General features: G+C 37.1%; 2 protein-coding genes across 9 annotated transcripts; both read right to left on the bottom strand.

Annotated features, from left to right (window-relative positions):
* Positions 1–1,038: 1,038 nt before the first annotated feature.
* Positions 1,039–4,572, bottom strand: LOC111393537 (transcription factor PCL1-like). 6 transcript variants are annotated; one of them, XM_023019107.1, is made up of 2 exons: positions 3,365–4,572; positions 1,039–2,426 (listed from the first exon to the last, which is right to left on the bottom strand). In XM_023019107.1, the coding sequence occupies exon 1, from the start codon at positions 4,434–4,436 to the stop codon at positions 3,402–3,404; it is 1,035 nt and encodes a 344-aa protein (XP_022874875.1). In that variant the 5' UTR covers positions 4,437–4,572; the 3' UTR covers positions 1,039–2,426; positions 3,365–3,401. The 6 variants fall into 6 exon arrangements, with proteins under 6 accessions (XP_022874875.1, XP_022874878.1, XP_022874879.1 ...); XM_023019110.1 differs by having other exon boundaries at positions 1,039–1,515; XM_023019111.1 differs by having other exon boundaries at positions 1,039–1,504.
* A 1,372-nt stretch (positions 4,573–5,944) lies between these two features.
* LOC111393535 (pumilio homolog 2-like) lies at positions 5,945–14,894 on the bottom strand. Of its 3 annotated transcripts, none has more exons than XM_023019106.1 (10): positions 13,631–14,894; positions 11,695–12,130; positions 9,877–10,945; positions 9,648–9,789; positions 9,380–9,487; positions 8,959–9,171; positions 8,753–8,863; positions 7,978–8,172; positions 6,588–6,762; positions 5,945–6,425 (listed from the first exon to the last, which is right to left on the bottom strand). In XM_023019106.1, exons 1-10 carry the CDS (start codon positions 14,252–14,254, stop codon positions 6,388–6,390), a joined length of 3,111 nt encoding a protein of 1,036 aa, XP_022874874.1. In that variant the 5' UTR covers positions 14,255–14,894; the 3' UTR covers positions 5,945–6,387. The 3 variants fall into 3 exon arrangements, with proteins under 3 accessions (XP_022874874.1, XP_022874873.1, XP_022874872.1); XM_023019105.1 differs by having other exon boundaries at positions 9,877–11,279; positions 12,032–12,130; positions 13,631–14,893; XM_023019104.1 differs by having other exon boundaries at positions 9,877–11,294; positions 12,047–12,130; positions 13,631–14,893.
* Between the last annotated feature and the right edge of the window lie 1,676 nt (positions 14,895–16,570).

Raw genomic sequence — 16,570 nt, 5'->3', positions numbered from 1 at the left:
AGACAATTAATAAAAGTAATAGTTGTAATAGGTTAATTTGGGCATAAAATTTTGAGATGTCAACAACAAGATCCAGAGCTAACTACCATAACTTTAGACTACTTGAACAGCTCTTTATATAGGGACGAGGAAGGCAGATGCCTCAAACAGAGAGAATCTGGGAAGCACATAAGCATGTATTTTAATATGTTGTTCTATAATTTTCTTACAAAAACAAACTCATTTCCATTTTGACTTCGATTTCTGGCCCCCTTTTTAACCTTTAATCTATACAAAAGGTGAAATCGGTGCAATATACACTATTGACACCAAAAAATATGTATTCTATTTAAAAAGGAGGGAGGGGCGGTGGGGATAAGTAATGAAAAGCTCCTACTTGAATTCGAGGTGTGGGGAAGCTGCCGATATTTAATACCAATAAATAAATAGGAAAAATATTGAGATTATCTGGAGAAAGCGACAACTCATAGAAGGACCCCTTATCAATTGCCAAGAATTGATAGGATTAGAATCAATAAACGCTTATACCGTGGCGCTCCTATCTACTCGTACAACCTATTTATAGCTGTAATATTAAGTGACAGTGTTTTGAAAAGTGCACCTAAGTACGAAATTTAATAAGCCCACAAGTAAGCGGATAGAAAACTAAATATAAATAGTGTTCACCCCATAACAGTTTAAACTTTGATGAGAGTCAGTTCAATAACCATAGGACAACTAAAAACCGACATACTCTTGAAGATGAATATGTTTTATTTGAATCAATAGAAGCATCCACATTGAAACTAGATAGTTATTGAGCATGTTTATATAGAGCTTATGGAACTTTCTTATAAGCCACACAAAGTGGGGGTTATAACTAAGTAGCTATAACCGAGTTAAATAAAAACATGTAATTAATCAACTCCATGCATCAAAAATCGACCCCTATGGTAGCTATAACTGAGTAATTAAAGAACAAATATAAGGTGCCAGAAATGTATGCAGTATGCAAAAAATAGCAATTATATATAAGACAAGAAACACCAACAGCCAACATGAAAACATGTCAAGTCTTATTCTCAATTAATTAGGGGTGAGACACGTAATACAAAGAGCAATTAACAACTAGTAGTCAGGAATCACTATAGTGATTCGGTTTTTCTCAATAAAATAGTGGCCCGATGCATAATACAAAGAAGCAATAACGGGATCTTAAAGAGGGATAGCTTGTATACGTCTGAGGAGAGTAATTTTTATAACAATACATTTCATCACTATATAAACGTACAGGTTAAATATATAGTAGCAACTGACAGCAAGTAGGTGGGATTTATTTAAGGAGAAGTTTCCACTTTAATACCTTGTAATCTATTAGGTATCCAACTCAGGTACAATCTCAAATATTTCTGTTCGGATAACTCAATGTGTCTTCAATACCAGTCTCCGGGAACACCCGACAGATCAAGAGCTGCAAATCGAGCTTCTTAGTAGTTGTGGTTCGGGGGTTAATAGCTTGGTAAATCTGAAACTGTGCTAGAAGATTAGACAAAAAAACGAAAAAAAAAGCAGTTCCGTAAGGAAGATATTCAGATTTGCATCTATAGAAGATCTCAAAATAGCAAAATGTTCAATTTCTGACAATAACCACCTTTTCATATAGTTACACTTACATCACTCATGATCTTTAAGTTACATTCAGGTTTTATATAGACTCTGAACATTTATGTACAAAGGCATCTGAAATTCAACGTAGAGACTTCACAGTTCACATGATAAAATCCCAATACTTTTGTAGCCTGTGGGGTAAGATGCTTGCATCAAAAGATGGATAAGTTTGACTTTGTTGTGCACCTTTTTTGAATTATTAAACCCAGGAAAGAATGCAAAGTAAAGAACTACTTCATTTCATAAGCTAACAGTACCTAAATGTCTGTTTCTTACTTAGGAAGTAAATCGAAATCCTACAGAGTTCCAAAAAACCAAGAGTTGGAACTCTCGGACATCGAAATTTTTTCCACTCATCAACTGATTGATCTCTATTAATATGAGTGGATATTTATTATATTACGGATTGCACCATGTGTCTTGAATCTGGATCGTGTCCATGATCTCACAAAACAAGAGGCTTCTTGAAAAGTAATGCCAATTTTTATAATCATGGAATAAGTGTTAAGAAACGGAGAGGTCAAAAGCAAAAACAGTATACCTTGAAAAGTCATAGCAATTTAGCAGATGATTATACCCTGAACCAGAAACTAGTGCTTCTACCACTATATACTTGAAAATATAGCAAATTGATGCGACGACAAAACAAAGCCCTAAATGATAAACAGTGACTCCAAATTGTACGTCATTGTTCCTGATGAAAGTGATATACAGAGTTTTCTCTTGTCTTACTTTCCAACAAAATAAGGAATAATATCCAGGCTTCAAAGTTAGCACCACTGTAATGAAAGAGCAATAACAGATTAATCAAATAGAAGTATCCCCTATCTGGAGTGGACTTTGCTATATACAATTTAACTTTAAAGTTTAAAGAGAAGTTATAAAAAGAACAAGGAAAGTGAAGAAAGTTTCAGCTTGCCTAAATGTATCTAACATCCAATGGAATCTAATTTATCATGCAGACAAAAGTAGATCATAGATGTTAACCAAGATTGGTTTTCAAAACAAATCACACCGTGGCTAATTAAATAAATTTTAAAAGGTGGCCCTCATAACAAAATTTCATACCATAAGAGAGAGGTACATGTTTGTCAATAGAGTAGAGCACATTCTAAATGAGGGGAAAAAATCCCACACATCAAAAATCAAGCAATGACATGTATTTCAAAAGTTCAATCGGTTTCATGAATTTAACGGTACACATATACACCACAACAAGAAAAGAAGACAAAATAATCAAGATCAATTGCATCAACCACTGCATAACTCGACAACAGAAACCTGTTATGTCTATTTGCCAGGTTTTAATCCTTCCTATTTCCTCTTTCATGCTCTGGTGATAGGAATTTATCTACTTTGACAAAATAGACAATTGTCTCGTACAATCTTTTCACTACTAGTCTAAATATTAAATAATAAGGCTTGAATCTTTCAATTGAATGGCATCAGTCTCTCTTGGTAATTCTAAACATTTGCAAAAGAATTATATTAGATAATTCAACTATTTATTCATCTAGAGCTGCAAATCAGAAACCAGTAATTTCTGATAAAAAAATACTAGCTGTAGTTCATCTAGTCACATTTCCAATGTATTGAATCCAGTACCAGTCCCTGTATTACCAATTCAATATCAGCAAAGTAAAATCACAAACAATCACTATTATAACCGACACATTTATGGTACACAACCAAAGCTATTAGTATGAAAATTGCTCACCTCTTTTTCCACTATCCAATTTGGACTAGGCAAAGATTTATTTATCATTTGGATTAGCATGGTGCAGGTAACCATTGTACTTATTCCCAGACCAGTCCCTCTGTTGCTGCATCATACTACTATACTGCTGGGGATAATGACTGTGATGAGAATGAGCCTCGTAACCATTGATTCCAGCAGGGGAATTCATATTTCCTTGCATTCCTACATGCCCGTGTGCGGCCATTACCATCATTGGCATGGGCATAAGTTGCTGTGGAGGTGGATATGGCATCGGAATAGGCATCCCCACATGATTCTCTCTGTTCCCACCACCGCGATTCCCATTTGCAGCCAGATTCCCATGGCCACTGCAACTAGAAGAATCATTAAAGCTCTGGGGTGGCACTGGTGTAGACGCGAACAAATGATCCGACGCGGAGGGTCCCTCATTCGATAACCCCTGCATCCTCTTGACGTACAGTCTATACTTCTGCAAATGACTAGCCACGTTTTCCCGAGTCAGTCCCTCTACGTTCATGAGCTGCATAATCGTCTTCGGCACCGCGTTCTTCAATCCCAAGTGCGCCACAACATCCACAAAACGCTTGTGGAGTTGCGGGGTCCACACAAGCCTCGGCCTCTTCAGAGTCTTCGCCGCCGCTGACTGGTCATCCGTACCGTTATCGGTGGCGGCGGTCTGAGTAACAGAGTCAACCTCCTCGGGCTCCATCCTCCTGAATTTCTTCGGGTCGGATCCTTCCTGTGTCGGGTCCGGGTCGTCCATCTCCGTCTCCTCCATCATGTGATTCTGCGCGGAGGGCTCACTCTGATGATTTTGATTGTTCAAAAACGGCTTGAAGTTGGAGGAAGGCTGGGAAACGCGTCCGCAGAGGGACGAGATAGTGTTCTTAGAAGCACGGTTGACATCGATAAAAGTCCGGGTAGGCTCTGGCGAGATTTTGAAAGCCGATGCCAGCTCCGGCGGGATCAGTGCCTGGGACAACGGCGTCAGATCATCGACGGTCGGCAGGCCGGCCTCCCACTCCGTCACCCTATCCTCACCTCCGTCAATTTTAACTTCATCCCCCATGGAACACTAATTTTCTGAAAATTGAAGAAATCGAATTGTGTGAATTGAAAGAGGACTCAAGAAATGAGGTGTTATTTTGAAGAAAATAAATAAATAAAAGATATGAAAAAGTGCAAAAATGATTCCAGAAAGGTTGCCAGCGTGGATGCTTTACCAAGATATTTTTGATCTCTCAATATCTTTATCTCGTATCTTCTTCTAAATTCTTACTCGCCGCCCAGCTGCTTTTTCTGCAATTTACTCTTTTACCACTCTTAAAAGTAAAATATTTGTTTGTAGTCCTTGAAGAATAGTACGTCGTGTATCTTAGTACATCAAATAAAAACTATGTTTGACCGAACATACCCTACGGGCTGTTTAGACCATACAAATTACTAGTTTTGATGGTGCAAAAAAAGTTACTAATTAGGTCCTTATTTGGCCTTCATATTTTCTCAAACTCATTCTTCACCACACATTTTATGGAATTTATAAATTTTATCAATTTTAATCATTCAATATTCGGAATATACTTACAATTTTTTTTTTTTTTTTGGAAGATAATAAAACTATAGAATTTTAGTGCATTTCATCCCGACTTTGAACAAAGTAGCAAAAAATGTTATTATATTTTATTTCGTCAAAGTTCATCTTCAATGTTTCATAAATTAGTACAACTATCAAGTTTGGCTGTTATTTTCGTCATGTGCACTGCACGTTATTAGTGATTGAAGGGTAAAAAGACAGTCTAATCCATATAAAAAACTTTAATAAATGGTCAATTGTTTGTATTAGTTAAATTATTTATTTTGAAAATTTTAAGAGAGTTTCATATGTAGTGCACGTAACGTAAGACTACTTAATTATCGGCCAATCATGCGTGACCCTTGTGCCTAACAACCAGGCATTTGGTTTAATCACTTTCCCCTTAGTGTTTCGTAAAGTCGGTCATCATATTTCACCATTAAATATAATTTAAGATTTCATATTGCGCCACATATCATCTCCCAAATAGATAGAACTTACTTAATCGACAATCAAATCTTACGTTATTAATTCCACCTAATTATTATTTGTCATGTCCACTCAACTTACTACAATGTTATAACTTGTCATTTCATCAACCGCAGCGAGAAATAGTGTCACGGTGGATGATGCGGCAAACAAAAATTCTTATACATGCATAGCAAACTCGCTTACTCTGACGCAACAAGATCGTTAACAACTATTTGTGGCCTAACTTGTCGAAATGTACACTCTACAGCATCATCATATGCAGGTATAGCTACAAATTTCGTACCCAAAGCCTATTGTTTAATGAATTTCATTTATTGAGTGGTCTTTTACCCCTTTTTTATCACTTGGAGATAAGTGGACTCGAAATGCTGACATTCACCGTAGGGTAAACCACAGCCTCTCGGGCCGCCCGGTATTTCCATAGCAATTGGAGTCATGGATTTTCAATTCATTCGGGGTAGTAAAGCAAACGAAGAAATCTGATGCATGCTAGAAGCAATAAAACCAAAGCAAACCAAGAAACCAGAATATGAAGAACTGAATGTATCGGCTAAATAAGAAAATAGCATACACGACAGCCTTGGCCTCACCTAGATAACCAACTCTCCACATCGCATCATTTGTACAGTCAAGTAGCAACTACATACTACCTCACACTTTTATCAACTTTACACTCTTTAAAACTCGCTCTTTGTCACTCCTTGGTAGTGAAGCATCGCGAAACCTTGATCTCTGAGCCGCAGCTTACTAGACTATGTATAAACGTAAAACTATACAGTGTACAGTTTTAGTTTTTTTTATGCAGGCGACACCTTTATTTGCAAAACCTTCCAGAAAGAAAGGTAGGAGCAGAGCACCACGTACAAAAGAAAGAGACGAAAGACAGAGGGAAGGAGGAAGAGGCAGCTCAAACTAGCCTCAGTTAGCTGTACAACAACTTTCTTTCCTAAAGCATCTAAGAAGGATGTGAAGACTGGGCAGCAATTCTCCTTTCTGCAAAAATCGGAACAAGCAGTTAGAACAGTTATCTGAATGGCTAGACACTAAGTGCACGTTCGGGACATTGTACTCAATGAGTGTAATAAATGTCTTCAGCCTAATTTGGTTATTAAGAAATGGATTGACATGTAAAAGTAAGAGCTAAGGAAAGTTCACCTCCAGCTGCAACAAGTTTCTCTACACGGGCTACGATATGCTTCCCATATGTGTACTTCTTCAGTGCATTCAGATGAACTTTTATTCTCGACAGTATCAGTTCACGCTGCTGATCACTACATGTCTCGAGTACTTTCTGTACAACATAATTCGCGAATTGATCTTTCATCATAGCCTGTATGCAGGATAAATATTGAAAGGAAGAAAAAGTAAGTTCAATTGCATGGATAAAAATATGGCACAGAAAAATCAAACCGTGCTCACAAGCTGAAAAATATAGAATTTGGACCTCAAATCGAGCCATAGATCTGTGACTAACAGCCAAACCACATTTATGAGTATACTTCAAAATTCACTGTAGGCAAGATAGGATTGAATGTTCATGAAGAAAGGTTGGTGTTTGAAACTGTTGGAAAACAATCTACTTCCAAGTTCTGGACATAAATGTATTACTATGTAGTTATTTAGAAGTGTTGACTTCACGCCCATTTTATGATTTTTTTTTTTCTTGATAAGTCCATTTTATGAACTATAAATCCCATGATATTTCTATTCAAAATTACTCAAGATTTATGTCCGCATAATTTTAATTTTCCCCGGATATTTCTATTCCAAATTCCTCCCCCTCCCTCCAAGACTTAGGCATGCTATAGGTTCCTGAATTTTTAAGTATTGTTGTGAGGATAAATCACATATACAACCACCCAACCCCTAAAGCTTCAAAAAAGAACTCTCTCAATCCCTGAAGTTGCAATGTCAACACATTTTATTCATAAGAAACAACAAAATATAAGTGTTAAATTGAAACTCCAAGGACTCTCATGTATGGTTAACCCTTACTGCACAAACGTGTACACACACACACATCGACTGGCCTTTATCTTCAGAGTCCCTCAAGACTGAAACATTGACGCAGTGTGTTTTTTTTTTTTTTTAAAGGAAACACCCTTTGAGAGTGAGAGAGTGAGAGTGAGAGAGGCATTCAATACAATCATGTAACAAGAACGAACTCCCAAGCTTCCTTAGGTGAAAATATTTCAAACTTACGGAGAATTATGTGAAACTTACCACAATAGTAAATACTTCTTGAGTTACTAAGACGAAATGAGGTCGAGGGAGACAAATTTATGACTAGAAAGCCAAATACTCTCCAGGTCTCATTAGACACATATTTAGATACTCAATAAATCGTACAGACACCCAGGGGGTGGGAGATTAGAGGGTCTGGTATGAATGTACAAACCAAACTCTGTAGCTAGCTCAGAAGTGAACACAAAACTTCAAAGCCACTCAACATAATACAATATCTGGAAGTGAAGAGACAAATGTGAAGCAAACCATTTTTAGATATATCGCGCCAACACAGGAAGTAAATAATGCTGCAACGAACCTGCAAAGGCTCATTCTCGTCAGTTGTCCCAAGCATCTCATTCACCAAGAGCTGGCGCTCATTTGAATCACTAAAAGTCAAGCACTTTTCAACTACATTCGAAGCAAACTTTTGCTGACTCATTTGAACTATCTTCCCAGTTAATTCCTGAATTATAGCAGATCGCTCATGTGGCTTTCCATGCTCCAGGACGTGCTACGATAAGGAAACCAGAATAGTCAATTAAAGCTAGGTCAATTGGTCAGAAATGGAGAGTAAAAAACTTATTTAATACATGCAGATCAAGCAACGCTGACATGCTAGGTAGAGAGGAGTGGAGAAATATCCATAATCACACTATCACGTAATTAAATTCCTTAAATTAAAGGAGCAGCTGAATTGACATAAAACATCAACTTGAAGTTTGCTCATCTGAAATGTAGTCCACTTTATATTCTTAAGACCAATTTTTACCAAAGCGAAGTAAATGGATGTCCAACTCAAACTTGTAATAAATGTCAACTACACAATATCAGAACATTTATCACTCGAGATATTTCTGTTGTGAATCTTTGTTTTTGAGTTCTAGAACTCAAAAATTCACGAGGTAACTACACAGACCGAGAGAACAAAACCATATTGCTAGAGGAACAACCACGAGTACTTAATAATATTTCACAGTGAAGATTTTGTTACACAAATTTAACATCAAAATCATCCATACAAACTCCTAAATAGAACCCAATTTTGAATGTCAGGTACTAGGCCTTACTATATATTTAAAAAACTTACAAACCTGAATGACATAATTGCCGTATTGATCCTGCGCCAACATACTTACAGACCCCAGAATCTCTTCCATTACTTTGTCCTGGGTGGTTGGGTCCTCGCAGTGCTCTAGTACTCTCTGCAAATTGACAAATGCTCAGTAAATAAGTTAATTAATCCCATAAAAAGCAGGTTTAATGCTTAAAAATCCAAACAATAATCAACTTTCTTAACTTGTATCACCCGGCATCCGTATGGATGAGTGGAGAGAATCACAACTTGGTCAAAGAATGTTGACACAATAAACTGAATATGCTCCTCCGGAACACACTCGATGCATTTCTGGATGACATGGTTCCCATTTTGATCCCGCACACAGCGCATGACATGTCCATCAAGCTCTTCCACCATCTTGATCTTTTGATCCAAATCAACAACTTCTATTGCCTAAATTGAAACAAAGTTAATTGATTATATGCCCAAAAAAAAAACATATATTCAACAAGTATTTGGAAATAAGATGCATGATCAAAATATCACCAGAATATATTGAATATAGACACGCTGGTACACGGTATTAAGGATGGGCCTTTATACGTGAATTAGAACAGTAAGAACATCGATAAATGCATTTCAGATGCTAAAATAATTTCACCTTCTGTATCACCCGACACCCATACATTTGGAAGCTAAGTGTAAGAACATGTCCAAAAAGCTTGCCAGCCAATTCTCTCTTCTGAGATGCCATTCCATGTTCAAAAAACTAAAAGACACGAAATAGACAACTGTGTTAAATTACTGGAAAGAACCCTAGTTAACAGCATCAGATAAACCAATAAAATTGGAAAGCTTATCATGTAAGCATGAGTAAAAATGTGCAGAATCATAAATATTGACTAATAAACATCCAGATATTAGGATACCTTCTGGATAACATAATTGCCGAACACATCAGTCATTAAAGTAAGAGCTTGAGGAAAAATTTCCAAGAAAACCATGTTTTTTTCTTCTACTGTAGCAGTTTCAAGTTTTTGTTGAATGAACCGGCTTCCATACTGATCAGCACTGATTGGCGATGTTAAGAATAAAAAAATAAAAGTTAGATTTCAATTATCTTAGGTTGAAAAGTCCATACTTAAAAGTAATACATACCTGAACTCAACAACATGACCAGTTATTTCTGAAAGTTCAAAACACCTGGTTTTATTGCTCTTAAACTCTTCCAACAGAGAAGAACTGAAGCTATTGTCCAGGTTATCCAAATGCCAAGGTCCCATGACACCACCAGCTATGTTTCTCATCCCACCAGGGAATCTCATGTTGAACTCACCATGCCTCATAGGGCTACCAGGTCCTCCAGGAGAGGTTGGAATTACAGGGCTAGCCAATGGGCTCCCAGGATATGACAACCCAATGCCGAATGCTGGATTTCCATAGTAACCATGAGGACTAGAACTACTGGTCTTGCCACTTAAGGGAACACCATACTGCATTTTATGAGGGGATAGCAGAGTACCAAGATAAGCTTTCTGAAGCAAGTCCATGTATGAATTACCCATGTAGTTTCTCTCCAAAGAAGGATCGTAAAGAGCTGCAAGCTGTGCTACAGCATACTCTGAAGGGTCCACATAAGGCGCCTGCAGTGCACTCCCTGCCATCTGATTTCCCATTCGACCCATGTTCTGGTCTAAGGCAGCAGCTCCCATATTTGATCCCCCCAACATCCTAGAGTCCATACCCGGCATGGCCATAGCAGATGCAGCAGCAGCATTTTCAAACAGAGGCGGCAAATTAGAATTACCAAGTTGACCTGATATTGGACTCATGGGGTAGCCACCCAAACGATAATTCGAAAATGATGAATTTGGACTATCCAGATGCTGATATTGAGAAAATAGGCCACTCCGACCATTAACTGCTGTGGTAGAGGATCCATGCACAAAAGAGTTATTAGAAGAAGCACTGGTTTTGTGCAGCTCAGTTTGAAAAGAAGAGTTGCTGACATCCAAACCATCGCCATTGCTTACACCAGCGTCAGAAGGCATCATTTTTGCATGCTGAAGAACAGAAGACATATTGAATTGCCCAGATTCAGATTTCTTCAGGTATGCATGCTGCTTCAGGTTATTCTGACCACCTGGAAGATTGAAGAAATTCTCATGGTCATCAACTTCTTGTTTAATTCGAGACGGTAAATTATTCTCCTCATCCATAGAACCAGCTGAAAGACCCATGCCTGACAAAGCAGTTACCAGGTCAGTAGACTCATTTATGTGAGTAGAAGTGTCATTTAAGGCATTAGGGCCATTAATGCTTCTTTTTTCAGAATTTCCTATCCTGCCTCCTCCAATGGGTGTAAGACAAGGACTAGGAGCCCGAGCAATGTGTTGAGGATCAGGAGTGGAGCTTCTTGACAAGGAAGCTCCCAAAGCAGCAGCATAAGAATATGATGTGGGCGGTCCAACATGTTGAGAAGCAGATGAGGTCTGAACATTTGAAGCAGAGCGTACAGGGTCTGCAGATGTCAATTTATGACGCATATGAACCAGCTCAGCCTCTGCTGAACCAATGTTATCTAAGATATGCAGGATCGGACCTAAGCTCCTCCTCTGACATGAAACCATTACCACTCTTATTTCTTGCATACTCAGCAAAGGCAGAGCTATTGCCACTACTGCCACCAACAACACCACCATGTTTTATTAGAAGAAGCACTGGTTTTGTGCAGCTCAGTTTGAAAAGAAGAGTTGCTGACATCCAAACCATCGCCATTGCTTACACCAGCGTCAGAAGGCATCATTTTTGCATGCTGAAGAACAGAAGACATATTGAATTGCCCAGATTCAGATTTCTTCAGGTATGCATGCTGCTTCAGGTTATTCTGACCACCTGGAAGATTGAAGAAATTCTCATGGTCATCAACTTCTTGTTTAATTCGAGACGGTAAATTATTCTCCTCATCCATAGAACTAGCTGAAAGACCCATGCCTGACAAAGCAGTTACCAGGTCAGTAGACTCATTTATGTGAGTAGAAGTGTCATTTAAGGCATTAGGGCCATTAATGCTTCTTTTTTCAGAATTTCCTATCCTGCCTCCTCCAATGGGTGTAAGACAAGGACTAGGAGCCCGAGCAATGTGTTGAGGATCAGGAGTGGAGCTTCTTGACAAGGAAGCTCCCAAAGCAGCAGCATAAGAATATGATGTGGGCGGTCCAACATGTTGAGAAGCAGATGAGGTCTGAACATTTGAAGCAGAGCGTACAGGGTCTGCAGATGTCAATTTATGACGCATATGAACCAGCTCAGCCTCTGCTGAACCAATGTTATCTACATTCTCACCAAAAGCATTTCGGCTTGCTGGGCGTGAAGGGTGCCTAGATACAGGAGCAGCACGGGCAAAGTCATCCTGCAAACACACACCAAGCACCAAACTGAATCACGAGGGCTGGAGAAAATAATTTCCATTTACATACAGAGGAAGTTTAAAACACGATATCAAAATTGCAATTGATGCAACTTTGAGTCAACATGATGCGACTGGAGAAGGAAAGGCGGGAAAAATCAAACATGAACTATATTTAAAAAAATTCATCACTCTTCATCTATCCAAAATAGAACAAAGAATCTATAGCACGAGAATAACATATAATCAAAAATTTTAAAAAAAAAAAGAACATTTATTTGAATTCCAGGGAACACATTGGAAAGGGTCCAAGTCTCCCAGCATTTAGGGTCTCCGCAAACAGGAAGTTTGAAGACCTAACTCCAAAACCAATACCTGATATGCAAAAGAACGTGTAACACTTACTTAGATTATACCAAGCTGGACTCAAAGATTTAAACCAAGGAAGCATGAAAACTCGAACATTAAGCACAGAATAAATTAGCACAAAATTTGTTGGATTGAAAGTCTACACAGAGCAATAATAGGGTAACTAGACTAATCAAAGGACAGGAAATCATAACGAATATAACTGTGAACAAAGCTTGTTGAATCATGTGATTTTTCCAGTAAAAAAATGATAACAGTGTGTTACGACTGTGCTGTCAGGCACATCCTCAAATGCAAAGATAATTAATTTTGAAAATCTTCATTCATCTATTAAATGTTTGTTTGAGCCACATTATTTTGAAAAAAAGTATTTTGGAATAGAAGATTGATGGAAAATGTGTGGTTAAAAATAAGGAAAAATTTTGGATTTGCGTGTAATATTATTTTATTGAAAATGTGTAATTAAAATGATGTCAAATCACTGTTTAAGAATGTATTTTTTTTTTCCAAAGAATGCAGCTCAAACAAGGCCTTATTATGTTTGATCAGTGAATAAGCTTATGAACAATCATGAAATCATGTCTTACTTCACGGCAGTTAGGGCTCTCATGGCGAGGACTGACACCATCACATTGACAGAAAAAGAAGGCATAGTTCTTTCACACTGAAAGAATAGGACTTATGTGACTCAAAAACTAATACTAAGAACAACAATTCACTAAGTATAAGATTATTATTTCCTAAATCCGCATAGAAAATATTGGCTCCGCCACTGATTATTAGCTAAGCTGATTCAACTCACAGAACAAATATATATATATATTTGAACACCAGATTACAAGGAAAAGAACATATTGCTTAGTTATGAAACAATTGTTGTGCATGTGTACAGCCCTTCTACACATGCATACGAAGAATAATTTTTAATAAAAATGAAAACTTGGACATTCAGATCAATAAATGACGGGAAACACATAAAAGATTAATGTCAAATGGCAAGCACAAAATCACATGTGAAATTCAGATAAACAAGAGTATGAGTAGCATTTTACAATCTCAAAGAGTTAGAACATCTCCAAGAAAAGGATTACAGAAAATATAGGAAAACAAGGCAAATTTATGTAAGTTATTCACCTGAAATATTTCGTCAAGGCTCTTCTGTTTGTTACCCAGCCCTAATCCAGGCAAACCAATTAATCCATCAACACCCCATTCTGTCTCATTCTCAATCTCTTGGTTCTTAGAATTGAATCCTGGAGGCATCGAAAACAAGGATCCCCCAGCACAATCAGTATCAATCCTATTCACCTTCCTCCTATCCCCAATCGTCGAATTCCCGCCTTGGAACCTCTGTGTAAACCGCCAATCCTCCTTGGATAACAGAGGAGGCGGTAGCCTTGGATTCAGATTGACATTCCCGTAATAGTAAGATAGATATGCAGGATCGGACCTAAGCTCCTCCTCTGACATGAAACCATTACCACTCTTATTTCTTGCATACTCAGCAAAGGCAGAGCTATTGCCACTACTGCCACCAACAACACCACCATGTTTAAACAACCCACCAACGGCACTTAGTGAACCATCAACAGTAGGTGGAGCTGACCCACTCCTATACAAATTCAGCTCCTTTTCACGATCAATCGCCTCTTGGCGTCGCTGTTCACGAAGCAAAAACCCAATCTCCTTCTCCAAGTCACCTCCAAAGGAATTTTCATTATTACCAAGCATCGGTCGGCTTCCCAATTCAGATAACATTTTTTTCACCACGAACTTACCAACAAATTATGCACAAATTCCAAGAGGATAAAAAAAGCTTAAATTAACTCCATCCACGCCCGCAAACCCTAAAAAGATTTCGCACCAACACTATTAGTTTTCACAATAAAAAACCGACAAAACCCATATAGAAAACCTGAAGATCAAAGCTTTGAACTCATAAAAATCTAATCTTTGACGATCGAGATTCGAGAAAGTTCAATTCTTGATGATAATGAAACCATCAGACCTATGTGATCAGAAACTTATTTCCATAAATTAAGCGAGTATAAACAAAGATAACCAACAAATTTGAAAAGGGACCCTTTTTACCCCATAAATTTCAAGAAAAAGAGCAACAGGAAGTAGGAAGGTGAGCTAAGAAGTGGGAGGTGGACGAGGGTTTGTAAGAAGGGGAGTCATGAGAGAGAGGGTTACGAGTTATAAAAGGAAAGATCAATCTGGCGGCGAATTGTTCTTACAGAGAATCACTTTTAGGGTTCTGTTTTCCAATTACTACTATACAAAGAGAGTAGGATTAAATACAGTAACTGGATCTATTTTGTATTTGCTATAAATAAATGCTTTTCATTTCTGTGTGTTTCTGAAAGTGTTTAATTTGTAACAAATTGTTAATTTTCAAGAATGAGATTATGAGAGACAAAAGAAAGTGGATTAATATGGTGAGAATATGATATATAAATTCCTGCAACAATATGTAGGCGACACGTTTATCCCTTAGATTCGGAGGGAGAAATCAAACTGCCCTTGTTGATAAGGCACACATTGGTCACTAGGTGCCACGTTGCTAAATGGGTCGGACCGTATAGGTCGAATTTAGAAACGAGATGCATTTTTTACAATTTTTTTGAAAAAGATTTTTGAAATATGTTTCTCTTTTTTTTTTTTTTTTTTGTAAATATGATAAAAAGTAATAAAATTTATGGAAAAATAATTTATTTCTGAAAGAAGACTTTCTCGAAGAATCAAAATCAAACAAGGCCCTGTTTAATTGCATGAAATTTTTCATGAAACTTGAAATTCGAATTTCAACTTTCACTTTTAACCTATTTGATTGACAAAAATCTTCAAGAAATTGATTTTCCATGAATTTCTAGATACAATACCTTAAAGCGTGTTTTCTCACCTTTTATTTTCTTAGGAGGTGGTTTTTGGTTATCCACCTTTTTTTCTTTTTCTTTTTTTTTTTTTGCTTTTCGTTTTTTTTAATTGTTGGCAATGAGAACAAATTTTAGAAACAATTGTAAAAGAGAATATTCCTGAAATTGACAATTTTCATGTAAAATAAAATCAAACGAATATCAAAATATAGATGATTTTTTGATCTTTTTTTTTGTTGGCAATGGAAACAAATTCTAGGAACAATGGTAAAAGTGGATATCCCTTAAATTGATAATTTTCATATAAAACAAAGTTAAACGAGCACCAAAAAACACTTTTACTTCAACATTTTCCACGTGAAAAATTACATCAATCAAACACAATAATTTACAATTCCCTAGAAAATAATTTCTAGGTAATTCAATTCCTTGAAATTCATTTTCTTTCCATCCAAATTTCATTTTCGCAATCAAATAGACCCTAACTGTTTAATGTCGGAACAATCTAGAAGGGCTGAATCTCTAATTAATATTGTTTCATCTTTGAAGTTGGACTCACAAATGTTGCAGGACGGTTACTTTGCCGAGGCGGGTTAAAGAGTTTGAAAGTTGTGCACTTTAAGATTTATGTGCTTGTAAATTATGGTTTTGTTGGAAAAAATTAATTACTTGCAGTAGTGATCTGAACAATATAATGCAGAAATATAAAACTTATCGTCCGATCGAGTCTCGTGACAGCACGATGTCCTAAAGTGAAATTGCCCGTCAATAATTGCTGCAACCTCCGTGGACAATCACTCCTAGGATACAACAATCGTAAACCACTTGTGCAGCAATCACGAATGATTTTTTAGAACTCTTAATTGTACTCCAAAATAAATGTAAAAATTCGAATATAAGAAATTCAGAATATGGATAGGGTTGATGCAAGATGATTATTCTATTGTCTTTTTGTGTGTGTTTTTCCCAAAACGAGATATGGGTTTATATAGGCAAGATGGTAGTAACAGACTTCACCATATTAATGCAGAATTTTAATGACTGAGTAGTGAGTGTTTTAATGGCTGTTAGTGGGTTGTTACAAAAACAAACAGTCAGAAAATATTGGCTAGTTTTACCCATTAAATAATAAAGAAAAAAATATTTATTTTAGTCAAGGAAGCCCAAAACCCCAATCAAGACATTTTAATATCTA

Source organism: Olea europaea, chromosome 4 (genome assembly GCF_002742605.1).
Source record: "Olea europaea var. sylvestris chromosome 4, O_europaea_v1, whole genome shotgun sequence".
Lineage (NCBI taxonomy): Eukaryota > Viridiplantae > Streptophyta > Magnoliopsida > Lamiales > Oleaceae > Olea > Olea europaea.
Note: the sequence above shows the minus strand (reverse complement) of the source record. Positions and strands in the feature narration are given on the sequence as shown.